General features: G+C 41.9%; 1 protein-coding gene across 1 annotated transcript in view; it reads left to right on the top strand.

Moving 5' to 3' along the window:
• The window catches only part of ITPR2 (inositol 1,4,5-trisphosphate receptor type 2), a 244,615-nt gene that overhangs the window by 178,534 nt on the left and 52,022 nt on the right, over positions 1-14,059 (top strand). Inside the window, exon 45 of the mRNA XM_066549543.1 lies at positions 1,037-1,156. Within this exon, the coding sequence (XP_066405640.1) occupies positions 1,037-1,156 (120 nt within the window). The remainder of the gene's footprint in view (positions 1-1,036; positions 1,157-14,059) is intronic.

Genomic DNA, 14,059 nt, shown 5'->3' with positions numbered 1-14,059 from the left:
GGTGGCACAATGTATCAGGATAGTACTAATTCACAAAATTACTTTAAAAGGATCAAGCATGCCTGATTTCAGTCTTTACGACTTCATTATTTTTATCCGTTCCAAGCACTTTTCTTTAATTGTTTCCTAACTAAATTATCATATTCTGGTAGACTGTCTTCAAGTGCAGTTTGTCAGGGGCTGGCAAATTAAGCTTGTACAGTTCGTGAAGCAGTGCTAACAGAAATGTGTGTGTGGACATATATTTAATATACATGTATGTTATTTATTTATGTCTTGTGAACAAAGAGAGTTCCAAGCGGTTGTTGCTGTGTTTTGGAACAACACTAATGTTTATGGAGGTCTCCAGGAACTTTAAGTAGGTTGCAAATATGGGGGAGTAATTTCCAATACCACTTGACTGTGTAACAACAGAGACTGAGAGATCTGGGAGTTCTCGAGGGATTCTGGGGAAGAATCTGGGAACATCTTCCCTGCCCTTAGGCAGAGCCCTTGCTGGTTGCTGGTTTCAGGGAATCACCACTGAGGTGGCATCTCAGCAGGATGAGGCCATCCCTAGGGTACAACTTCAGGATCAGGCCTTGTGTGGAGAACCGTATGGTGGTCCTCTAAGAGGCTTTTGAATATTTGGCACCCTGCCCAGATCTTCCTTTCCTTTTTGGCTTAGGTGTGGTTTTTCCTGTGAAATTGTGTTGCTGCCTGCTCTGGCCAGAAGATCATGGCTACACTCCTAATGCTACACAACAGTCCCTACCATATCTAGACAAGCATTTGTGAAAATACCTGCTCACAAAAGCTCATCATTCCTCTTCCTTTCTCATGGTTGCTGATGAAAAATGTAGTGGTTTGGAACTTCATAAATCCTTCAAGCTTGTCTTACTCAGAAAGTGTTTCTCAGGCTGCTCGCTCTTCTTGCAGGACTGCAGGGCACCCATGCAGGCTGGAGCTGAGCAAAGTGGTTGTGTTCAAACACAGTGTAGTTTTTCCCCAAGAACCACATTTATTTCATCTCTCCCTGACTGGGTTTATGTTGCAGGTGGATGTGATGAAGAATGCCTACAACCAAGGTCTGGAATGTGACCACGAGGAGGAGAATGGAGATGATGGCATCTCCCCAAAAGATGTTGGCCACAATATCTATATTTTGGCACATCAGGTATGTCTTATTTGTTTTGTGACAGCTTCCAGAAGAGCTTTACATGGATAGACTCCACATTGTCACAGATGGAGTCATGCACTTCAGGGGTAAGAGAGAAGTAACAATGTGTTTATTGATGAAAACCAAAGTTTGGTAGCAGATGTGGCAGTGGGTTAACAAGGTTCAATGGCAAGGCACACTTGCTTGTTTGCTGCATACAGGAAAGGCTCAGCCCACACTGTCAGGGAGACCTTCCTGTTGAGTCATAATGTTAAGGAAGGATCCCTTTGCATTCTAAACTCCTTCTCAGATGGGAGTTTAGGTGCAGCTGGATCCAGTCTTAATCCCAGCTTTTCCCAACTGTTTGGCTGAAGGTTTATCTGCACATGATCAATCCATTATATCATTTAGCTAGCAAGAATTCAGAGTTTAGCATGCTCTGAACCACTTACCAAGAGTCTCTTGTAGTAAGGAATCACTCAGTCTTGAGAAGCAACCTTGAGAGCCATTCCTTGTCTAAGGGGAGGGAGATCCTGAATATGTTGGACCTCTCACTGTTGTTATAACAATAACAAATTGTTATTTGTGTGAAATAGCAATGTAGAGCAGAACAGTGACTGTCTGCTTAGCTCTGTCTTCTTTTAACATTAACAGATCATTTATATCAATCAAATAATAAATTGTGTTACCATTACTGGTGTATTTCAAATAGTTCCTTCCGTTGTGATACCAACTGAACTCGATTTCAGAAGATTCCTATTATTTTAGAAATATTGCTTTGCCAATAAGAATAATTGGGCCTTTTCACTGGTTTCTCCTTTCAAATTATGCTGGAGTGCCCTCAGGCATTTTCCGATCACTTTTACTTCTCTACTGGTAAAGGTAGAATGTACACTGGAGGTTGTTATTTAATGGGATGTTTATTCTTCAGAGTAGCTGGTGTCAAAAATAGTTTATCTTTCAATTATGTTCAGAGTATTGAAAAGTTTTTTGTAATTGAAAGAATAAGGACCACGACTTCTTGGTTATATCATAAATTACAGCATTTGGTATTTCATATAAGGGCCAAATTTTTAAAAAATCTTTTTCTCTAAGAAGAAATAAACAGATGGGGATAGGGAGTGTTCCTCATTCCTTATGTTTATTAAGTGTTGTTAGGAATTGAATACTCGGTGGAAAAAAAAGAAAACAATCTATAGTACAGTAGTGTTATGCAATATTTTTTTCAAGCAAGGAATGCAGAAAAACAGTTCCTGAGTTATGCTGGTGTGCTCGCAGAACATTTAAATAAGTAGGTATTGTTATTATGTTGGTAGTGGTGTGGTTGACCATGTTCTACTCTTTTGCTGTGTCTGGGGCTGTACATAAGATACTCATCATAGATGATAGTATTTTTAGAAAACATCTGCAGCTACTTACCTTGTCTGAATTTACTCATTGTCTGAATGCTTATAATGAAAATTTAAATGCCTGCCAAATTGAAATGTTGGTATTTTCTGTGTTCTGCCTACAGTTTGTGTTAAATTACTTAACAGGGTCTGTGACATGGAAAATATGGTTTGGGGGAGTGGAATATAGGCCTAAAGCTATATATGAAGTGACTTCTGGGGTCATTTTACACAAGAGGTCACTGCCAGGGGTACACCAGCTGGCTGAGCTGTAGGTTAAGTTCTGTCCCTAGGATCATATCTGCAGTGCTGGAGAGGTCCATGGTGCCACTCCACAGCTATTCCTGATCCATAGCTGCTGTTTTGGTTGCATAAGGGTGGATATTTTTACAGCAACTTACTGAGCTCCTTCCTGTTCTGTAAAATTAAATGTCATGATTGGCTGTGTATGCTGTAAAAATATCCATCTTTTTTACAAAAAAAAAAAAAAAGACTGTTTTCTTTTTCTTGCATTTCTGTAACATAGTACATGTGTTTGCAATAGATTTGCACCCATGTCAAGCCCCATATCAAAACAAAGCAGTGCAAGGACAGGCAATTTGGGGCCTTTCTGTGTCCTCTGTTAATGAAATGCTACAATTCTTGGCACAGAGCTGCTAATCTTTGACCCCAAACTCTTTCCATGTGTGCCCTTTTTGCTCACCCTGGGATGGGCAGGATACGAGCATGGACCCTCCTCAGTAAGGCCATTGTTGCTGGGTTCCTTTGCTGGCTTCAGTCTCCAAACACTCTCTGCTTTGCTGTCAGAGTGGCTTTTTGGTGCCTGGGCCTTCTGCTTGGCTTAGCTGACCTGATTTACATAATATTTATTTGCTGTGGCACTTCATCTGATTTACCTTTTTTCAGTGGCTCTTCAGTCACTTTCCTTACACTTCCTGGTGACCACTTGCTCCAGTTACAGCTTTTTGGTCCCTCTGTAATAGCAGAATCAAGACTCAGAGTTCCCCTTTTTGCTGTTGCAGCCCTCAAACACAGACAGTTTATTTTGGGGAGCTCCAACTTTCAGTTTTTGTCGTTGCACTCTTCAGGGCAAAGCTGGGTTCTGCATTTTGCCACCACTACATCCTTCCTTGCCCTTCCTGTGGTTGATTTTACCAGAAGCAAGAGGCATTCTTGTAAACGTTTGACCCACAGAGCATAGAAAGTTGTACATGTGTCACAAGCAAGGCTGAGATTTCTGTTAGTAAATCTTCCTTACAGCCTCCCAGCCCCTGCCCTAAATGTGCCCTTGCACACGGTGAACACACAGAGATGTATGTGTGTACAGCAGCTGTGTCATGCCAGTGATCACACATCCTCCACATGGTTCTTTGTCCTCTCTTTCCCTTATTTCTTCATCTTCCTCTGGTGTGCCACGTGCCATGGCTCTGCTGCTTCCCCTGCACTGCCCCCGGGCTGTCTGGGCTCTGCTGCTCCTCTCTTTTCCTGCTCCTCCTTGAGAGAGGGGAGAAGGGAGGGCCATGGGGAGAAAGCAGAACTGAGCTGTCCATGAGGAGCTGCCCTGAGCTGCAGCCTGGTTTTGGGGCTCCTTCCAGACCTAGCTCCTCTACAGCTGCTTGTGGAGCAGTGACACAAGCTGGTGCTTTAGGTCACATCCTGGAAAAATAAGCCTGCTATTGGTAGGTAGAAAGGGATCACAATTCTCTTGACAATCCATGGAGGAGATTCTGTTTTCTTTCTCTGGTTCAAATGTCATGCTCAGAGCCAAGCCTTGACCTTGCAGTAGTCTCAGGTGAGTGCCAGAGGTGTGTTATGGACGGGGCCAGCACCCCTTGTACCACTTCTCTTCCAGCCTCAGTCAATAGGTATGGTATTTCTGCTGCTGTTCCCTTAAGAGATTGTGTCAGAGCTGGTCACACTTTGTTTTGCAAAGTTAGTAAGGCTGTCCTCGAAGAGACTTCATCTTGATGTGATGTCCCTGTAGGAAATTACCAAAGCTTTTGACAGAGAAGCACAAAAAAAAGTTTCATTCTTGTCCTTATCTGCAGGAGCATTAGTGTAGGAGAATCAAGTTTTTAAATGGCTACACAAAGAAAAAGATTAGAAAAAGCTAGAGAAGTCCTTTGGCTTTTCAGGTGACTGCTTGAGCTGGCTCTCTGTTAGTCATAACAAAGTACTTCAGAAGTTTGTAAACTAAAACAGAGTACTTCACTGGCAGTATTTCCATGAGGTTCATGATCCCTTTGATATACTGTGAAGCAAGATAAGGCAGTGCTTATAACTAGAGGCTCCTGTAGTCTGTATGCACACTGACACACACATATATATATATACACACACACACATACATACATATATATAGATATATATGTATATATATATATGTATATGCATATATATGTGTATATATATGTGTGTGTGTGTGTGCACTTCTGTTAACAGAAAATACTGGAGTATTTGTGTTTTTCAGCTCATGCAAAGTGTCTAAATCAGGCATGGAGCCCAAGCTAATCCACTGTATCTTTCAGCAGGGGCTTTATTCATGAGGGTCACAAGAATGTGAAATAAGTTGACATAGCTTTTTGTTAGCTTGCAGCATGGCAAGAGTGCCTGCAGAGCTGTGGAGAGATGTCCTTGGTCTGGAAGGATGTGAGGGGTGGGGGGAGTAAGAGAGCAAACTGTAACAAAACTTTCAGATTTCCAATGCCTTATAAACTCCTCTGCCTGGTTCCCAAGGCTGTGGCAGGAGTGGAGGGCTACTGACACAGCCTGTCACCCCTTTCCTGATGCATGTTCTGTGCTCTCAGGCTAGCAGAATTTTCTCAATTTTAAGTTTCTGCTTAAATACCCTGTTGGAGAGGGAGCACAAGTCTTGGAACTCCACGATACCTCTGTCACTTCCAGATAAATAGAAGGTTATTTGTTTGGTTGTTTGGTTGTTATTTTTTTCCAATGAGATTAAGCTAAAATATTATTTAAATCCCAACCAAGTAAACTACTTATATTTATGCAATTATCTGGTGCCACCAAGACGTAATGAAAAATATTTCCTCACTTCATAAGGTTAGAAGAATTATCACTGTCTGATATCAGTGCAGTGAAGACAAATTTGAACCAGGTTATCTTCTGATAGACTAACACAGTTGGAAGTCTCCTTCCATTTATAAGTTCTTAAACCAAGGAAAAATCTGCTGTGAAGTGTAAGGTTCTCACTGCAGGTGCTGCTAAGGACACACATCTTCCTCTCTGGTGCTAGTTTTAAATGGGCTGAGCAAAATAAGTCACTCAGCCTTATATATTTGTTAGTATATTAATAACAGAATCAAGATTTTTTTTTTATCAAACTTGGCAAGCATTATCAAACTAATGTCTTACTGCCATGTTTACTTCATTGCTTAATAGTGTAGACAGATGAAGGATATTTGCTAACTGGGCAATTAAAATGGCAATAATTGATGGCATGGATTTGTAGTTTGAGAGTAGGCATACACTACCAGCTATTTTTTAAAAGTTACTATTTTTAACATTTGAAATAGGAGAGGTTTGATAATGAGACTTGGATATGATACATTCATTAAGGATAAAATAAAGACAGTTTAAAAAAAATTAGCTATCCAAATAGGAAAAATTCTAAGAAGCACAAAGCTTTTTGTTTCTGTGGCTTTCTCTGTAGTCTGTCTTTCTGTAGCTTTCATCAGACTTGAGTACACCCAGGACTGGGACCACCTTTACTTTCCACATCAGTACTGTGCCTACAGCTGCATGGTTGTGGGACTCTCACATGCTCCAGCAGAACAAAGAAATGACGATAATAATTGTTTCAGAAATTTTTAAAGAATTAATCTTACTTTTTACAAGATTTTGGAGCAGTTAAAAGCTCTCATTAATTTCATTTGCCCCTTTTTAAGTAGGTGGTACTAGCTGGTGTCACAGATAAAGGCACCAAGGCAGACAGCAAATCAGAGCTGTCATGGGAAGGAAGTCTGGTTGTTTGATCCTCAGTGCTTTGCTCTGACTGCCACGTTGGCTTCCCTCCTATGCTCACTCTCTCCCAGCCACTGTGCTAACGTGGAAAATTGGCATTTGTTGGGTAGTGCATAATCACTGAGCACATTAGTACTTCAGAAGTCTTTTAGAGACATGCTAATGTGTGTTTTTCAAATAAACTTTCCCATGCTGCTACTGTTATGGTTTGCTGAGGCAAGAAGAGCTTTCATAAGGTAATGGGTGCAAATATGTTTGTGTGTGAGGGAGGTATTGTAGGGCTTAAGAATTTTTTTTGAGTGATTATTTTTGGTGTTGTACTTCAGAGCAGTTCCTGTATTTCCTCCACTTTGCTGTATTTTAACTTTTAGACATATTAACTTAGACCATCCTTGTTTTCCCTTGAGTGTGTGCATGCATGTATAAAATAAAAGACAATTATTAAAACTTACACTAAAAGGTAGATGTGGATTATTTTACTCCTCCATTTGTCTTGACCTGAATATAATCCAAGCCAGGTGAAGGGATTCCATGCCAAGACCTTTCCTATGATGGGTGCAGATCTTCCATGGTTTAATGTGTGAGGAAATAAGAAGTAACACTGTAAATGTGGGCCTTCAAATGTGGACTAGGATCACTGCATGTGACTCCTCCAAAGCTCTCTGAACCAAACACTGTCCTGCATGAAGTGTGATTGTGGTCAGACATAAATTCAGGGTGAAATTTGACTTTTTAAAAGAAATGTTGCTGAGGAAGGCAGAAATTAGGTGCTCAGTAATGTGCATTGACAAGCACCTTCTCTCAGACACAGCAAAGAAGCACCTGAAATGGTGTTTAGGATAGGGAACTGGTGGGAACATTTACAGCCCAGTAGTCTGCAGTGGGCATGAACTGGCTGAAATTGTAACATCATGGTTATACCCTGGAAATAAGTTGAACAGAAGACAAGTGGAAAAGTCTTGCAAGAACACCTTCACGCTTGATAGTGGTGTTGCCAGTACTGGGCCATAACATTTGCTTAAAAGTAATCTCCCTGTCCCTGTGGGAGCTGTGAGTTCCCAGAGCATTTTGCTTTAAAAGATAAGCTCATCCAATTGGGAAGCAGCTTTGAGCTCAGGCAAGGATCCTCCAGATGAGCTGAGGTCTGGGGACCACACTGGTTCAGTAAATTTTTAAAGCTTGTAGAGTTCTTTCTGCTCATCCTCTGCCTCAGGTAGTTGCATGTCTGTCTTTACAAAACATTAGTTTGTGCCTAGGTTCTGATGACAAAGATTTTCAGTTGATTCTGTTTTGTGAAGGAAACGTCTTGGTTCATTTGAATTTTTCCACATCTCTAACTGGTACACTCTCAAAAAAAAAAAAAAGTTTTCATGTATGAGACTAGGGTTTTGGAAAAAAGACCACAGGTTATATTGAGTGCAAATGTAGATGGCTCACATTTTGTATAGCAATGACCATTGTCAAATTGTGCAGCTGATGTGGACAAGAAGCAGTTGGCAGGTGTTGTTGGAGATTGTCCTCCCAAGTACCAGATGACAAATAGAGAAAAACATCGTACACAATTAAATATATAGGACTGCCTTTTGAGGCCAGAAGATGATGGACTCTATACTGTAGTATAAACCTGTCCTTCGGGATGAATAGGTGTGAGTTTGTGCAATGAGGATGCTCTCTTTCTGCAGGACAGGTAAAATTTTTCAAGCTAAAGGATGTCATTTTTTGCAAGGCTATGCTGAGCTTTGCAGTTTTTGGGTGTTTTTTTGTTTCTCTGTCCTTAACAGAGAAGCTCTTGCTGATAGCAGTGCCAAAACAAAGAGCTAATGGGAACCAGTCCCAGGAACCGTGACTGTCAGGGGACTCATAAGCTTGGCTGCCAGACCTGAAACTTTTCATGGAACTTTTATGCTCCACATGTTGTTTTGTAGTTATCATCCTGATGAGACAGGCTATGGCATCAAAATGACACCAGCTAATTAAATGTCAGGAGAATCAGAAGATGTTACAAGGCTTTTGCACTGAGATTGCCAAGATTGAAACAGAAGCCAGTGACGCACATCACCCTCCTTGTGGCTCATTAGGATGGGATATAACTCCACGTTCAGCCAGCTGCAGGATGGAGAGGCAGCATGGAGGCTGCCACGAGGGCTTGACACTAATGAGCACCTGAAAGGTTAAATAAACCTCTCTGGCTGATGTTAGGTCTCAGGTTATAACCTTGGCAACTTGTCCTTTGATGTTTTCTTTTTCTCCCCTTCTCCTTGGAAGCATTCACCTCCGAGTCCTGTCCTGGCTTTGATAGGGATCTAATGGGAACCTCTGTTTTCCATCTGGTGTTGTGTTGACTTAGGCAGCTACGAGCTGCTAGGATTCAAGCTAGAGCTTTTTACCATAGACTGGCCACAAAAACTTTAGCTTATTTTAATTTTTCTGGTTCTACTTCTCTAGAATAAGATGAAGTGTCTATTCTACATATGTGTGTGATTTATTATATGTAATGTTAATGAGGGATATATCCTCTTTGACTGTGGCAACTGCACATTTCACTAGTGCACAGGTGGCCTTAATATTTCTGCTTTGTGGGTTTCTTCTTCTATCTTTAACTTCTGTAATCCTTGTGTTTTGTGGTTTACAAGATTTTTTGTCATTGGGAAATATGTTGAATTGGTGTCGGGGCCCAAACGTTACACCAGAAGAAATATCCTTTCTTTGTCAAATGTCTGCATTGTGAAATCTTCACATTAGTCTGTGGTTTTACTCTGAAAACTGGCTGTGGGACAATGAAATACTGTTCAAGACATTCTCTGCTCTCAGGCTCTGTTTGCAGTCCTGTCCTAGCAATAACCACACTACCTTTTTATTGCTGTCTGAAGCAGCATGGGGTGGACAGAGGGACTTCAGTCCTCCTTTGGTTCTCTGTCACCCATGAGGCAGTTCCTTCTCTTCCCACTTGTAGAATGGCTCTTCATTCAGCTGTGTCCGCAGCTGGTCTACATGGGAATGCCTCCACTCAAAGTAAGCAAGCAATTCTGATTTATACTGATTTATATTGGTAGAGAACTTACCCTGTTGCCCTCAAACCATACTCTTACCCTGGAGCTGCCTGCTCATGTTTGTCATGCTTTAAGATGATGATATAGGGGTCACAGGGAGGTTGGCTTGACTTTAAACTTTTAGATTGAAATTGCTTGGAGAAGCATTATGTAGAATTAAGCATAATTTTCCTCGGAAACTGAGTAAACGCAATCCAGAAGCTGTTGAGAGGCAAAAAATGTGGGACCACAAAGTGCCATCTTTCCAAAGCCACCCTTCAAAGCACACTGCAGACTCAGCCAGCCCTGAGTTCTGTGTGCACATTTCACTGGCTCAGAAATGTATGTAATGAAGCTATTTTGTTCAAATTGCTGCAAACTCCCCTCATCAAGGAAGTTGATTTACACAAAGTGTTGAGTTCTTGCACTGGAGACAGAGCTGGAGCTTTTCCGTTAGAGGTAACCTTCAAGTGAACCAAGGCGCACCTTTTTCTTCTAAGTACAGCCCAACTAAAACATTTTACCCTAAGCTGGGGTTTGGTTTGAGGGGAAGTGAGGTAACCTTGGAAATACCATGGAAGTGAAATCTGGTCTCACTTAATAGTATCAGAGCACTTCTAATAGGCCTCAGATATCTGCATTGTGAAATCCTACACCTTAATTAAAATCAAGGGGGGGGGCATCTTCTCTAACAAAGACATACTTTTTTATGTTCAGTAGTCACTGAAGTAATTACAGGTTAACAAAAATAAAGAGCATTAAACAGAATGTCAAAATATGTCTGTTCCTCACAGTTGCTCCGTTTTAACTCTCATCTCCTCTGATGTAACAATTTAATTAGGTATCTCAGTCACTATAGAGTTTTTCAGACAAGATCTGAATTTGTAATCTACAAATCAGCAGAGCTCAGTTCCCATCCTCTGTATTTCATTTATTTAACACAGTGCAGAAAAGTGAAAATGAGGTTCACCTTGCACTTTCTCTGAGGCAGCTTTATGAGATACTGAATAAAAGTGTCCAGCTGTGAAATTTAGTTTTAACAGCTGATTATGCTTTTCTACACCAAAAGTGGGGTGATCAGTTACTTATGGTCACCTTCAGACCTGCACACAGATAAGCATCTAATCAAGCTGGGGTTAAAGAAGCCTTTTCTCTGCCTTTTTCTATGGGCAAGGATTTTCAGAGTTTGTTTCACAAATGATGGTCTGTGGTAACCTTAAATGAACTTCATTTGAAAAATCTTCCCAGCTTTTTCTGTCTTTGGGTCTGCAGAACACCATTTAAGTTGGTTGGGTAAAACAGCATTATTTGTGAATATCTGATAAGGAGAGAGATTAAATTTTTACTCCTACCAAGAACTCTTATTTCATAGGTGCCAGGTGAAAGTGCTCTCCTGAGGACAATAGCCATAATACAGACTTGGAATGAATAACTCATCATTTTGCATTCTCTTCTCACTGGTCCTATGCTCCTAGTTTTATTTTTTAGGGATTTTTTGCTCTGCTGATTAGAGGGGGAGGCAGACATTCAACAGCATGGTTGAAAATGTTGGAAAATCTCACCACTGTAACTGTTTGAGAGGAGTCATCTCTCAGTTCCTGTCCATCTCCACACTTGTACACTGCCCTGTTTTGTACCCTACAATGCGCAGTCAGGCCCAGCAGATAGTACGAAATCCATGTCTGCTGGGAATTCAACAGGTTTCAGCTTCAGCTGTTAGCTTGCTACTTCAGTCTCGTATGTTTTTGACTCTGAATGAGCAAGTTATGCTTTTCTGAATGTTGTGGAACTGTGTGTTGAGAAGTTGGGATGTGAACAGGCCTGGCTAAGAGCAGGGTTTTTGGTTTGACATCAATGTAACTTGAATCCCAGAGTCTGAGCCATGACTCCAGGCTGCAGCTGAGGAGTTAAGTCCCTTCCATGTGCCTCATTGAAGACAGGGAGATGGTTTATCCCAGCCTTTGCAAGGGCTGTCTTCCAAACCACACCTGCCTATGGCAGAGCTGGTGATGATGTCAGGTTGGGTTGGTGAACTGCATCCAGCTGAAGGGGTCACAGCATGCCAAAGAAACCATGGCACTATCCTGAAAATGTAAGAGAGAAAACAAGAGTGGGTAGATCCTAAAGAAGAGGATGAGTCCATTCTGGAAGGATCAACCCATGAGGAACTTTCTGCTCATGGTGCCAGAGGAAGGGATGGTGAGTGACAGTCAACATCTCCTGGTCTTATGGCTCACAGAAGGAAGTCTGTCCATTCATAAGAACTTGAAGCTGTGGTTCCCCTCACCACATTGCCCCCAAAGTAAGAGTCAGCCTTTTGTTTATCATTCCTCCTTTTGTTTGTGCTAGCCTGCCTTTTCTAGAGAAGCCACATAGTAGACAGAAGAGGATAGCTGGCAGAGAGTCTCATTCTGCAGAGAAGAGAAACATTAGAAAGTGAAGGGCTTGGGAGCAAAAAGATTTTAAGAGTTCCTGAAAAGGATGTGCCTTTCCTAGCTCTCTTATCTCAGGTGTATTTATGTATTTTGGATGTATATAAAGCATTGGTGGCTTTTAGAGGTGACCAGTTCTCTCGCTGTGTGGATTTGGGATCCATATACCTGCTGGTTTGGGCCTTTCCCAGACTGTGTCTATACAACGTTGGTGCCAGTGGTTTTGTCTGCCTTTTATGGAGTAGCATGTGGCTGGGATCTTCTCCTTCTGCTCTGAAGAAGGCTGATTGCAGAAACTCTTCTCTTCTTTTCTTTCTTTTTCCACTGAACTTTGTCGTTACCTCCCTAAATCATGTCTGACACTTTCATCATCAGATTTCCTTCTATCCTGTATTTGCAAATTTGCAAAATTTTGCTTACAGTAATCACGAGATGCAGTCTCTGAGTGCAGTACTGTCCTCCTGTTGGAATATTCTGGATTGGATACTGCTGTCCACATCCTGTGTCCACTGCTGTCTGGTATGGCCAGTGTAAACCAAAATCCATGCGTATGCATTGGGCTGGTTTGACTCAAGCAGGCACAGCTGCCTATGACAGTTTCCATGTAGCCTGTGGAGATGTTTCACATCCACCCACCTCAAATTAATTTTGTTTGGTTGCAGCGCATTTTGGCTGACCTGAACTTCCCCACACATGTGTGCACTTCATGTTTTTGGAACTCAGCTTTGCCTGCAAAAGAAATTAAAAAGAAGGCAAGTGGAAGTAAAGTTCATTGAAATATTAACAAGTCATTTTGTCTTCTGCTGGTTTTCATCAGGGTAAAAAAGAACAGCAAAACCACAACAAAAATAGCAATGAAATTACTATGGGGGGCTGCAAACATAATAGTGATAGAGTTCACTTAGCTGTGGTGGTTTCTTTTATGTGATAATATTGAGGTGTTTTATTTCTCCCCTGTGAGGTAGATTACTATTAGCCACAATTTGTAGTGTGCCCCATGTGGAGGCTGGGGAGGAGAGTTGGTGCCTTAGAGGTTACACGAGGCCGTGGAAGACCCAGCAACAGAATCCAAAGCGTCTGGACCACCCAGGGACCTGCTCATGTACCACAAGCCATCAGGGAAAGATTAACTCTAAACCCTTTTGGTTGCTCTGCACGGTATAATTGTCTAAATGAAATCAATGAATACTTGATTTGAGAGTCTCCCATTGCTCCATCCCTGCTGTTCCTAATGTTTGTTAACAGATTGCTTTGTGGCAGAGTGCAAAGGTGCCGCTCTATAAAACTGTAATGACTTCTGGAAAGGAAGTTGCCCTGTGTATTGCAGAAAGCACCATTCAGTTTTGATTGGAACATGGGGAGCTGAGGAGTTGTTATTGCTTTTAGTACAGCTACTTGGAATAAAAATTTCTGCTCAGTTATGGTTAAGATGACATTTCCTTTTTCCCTGCTTTTTTCTCTCCTTGTTTACTGGTGGAGTTGGAATGTTCTCCTTTGCCCTGGCCAGGGAGCTGGCACGTGGTGAGGTCCTGGCACACCAAGGAAGAGGAGCTCCTTTCTGTTTCCTATGCTCGTCTGTCTGTCACCCATCCTGTTTGCTACTCCCTTGATTTTCTCTTGGCTGTTTTTTCTCAGTCCTTGGGGGTTTTCTTGTCAGTCCCCAGCCAGCTTTTTTATCCTTTCTTGCTCTCTAAGCAGAAAATGAAGTGTTTGGTGAGCTGACTGTGTTATCCCTGGTGAGGGGGTTTGGTGGTGCCAGATCTCACACTGCCTGGCTCTGGGAGCCAAGGGGACTAAAGAGGAAGAGATTGAGCCTGTAAATGATCCCCAGTTGCACAAGCCTGTTGGCACAGCAAGGTGAGACTCATCTGAGCATTATTTTGCTGTTGCTGCAAGTTACATTCTGTCACAATTTCCCCTGGTGAAAGACCACTGGCCATTGGGCTGGCAACCCACACTGCAGGTGTGTGGTTACTGACAGGGTAGGGATGGAGATAATTTGCAGCACATCTCCCAGATGTCACACCTTGGGCATCAGGCACAAACACTCTCACCTCCCTTCCCCCAAGGGCTGTTGTTCATTCACCT

The sequence above is a fragment of the Molothrus aeneus genome, chromosome 5, assembly GCF_037042795.1.
Source record: "Molothrus aeneus isolate 106 chromosome 5, BPBGC_Maene_1.0, whole genome shotgun sequence".
Taxonomy (NCBI): Eukaryota; Metazoa; Chordata; class Aves; order Passeriformes; family Icteridae; genus Molothrus; species Molothrus aeneus.
The sequence above is the reverse complement of the archived record's forward strand: the minus strand, read 5'-3'. Positions and strand labels throughout refer to the sequence as shown.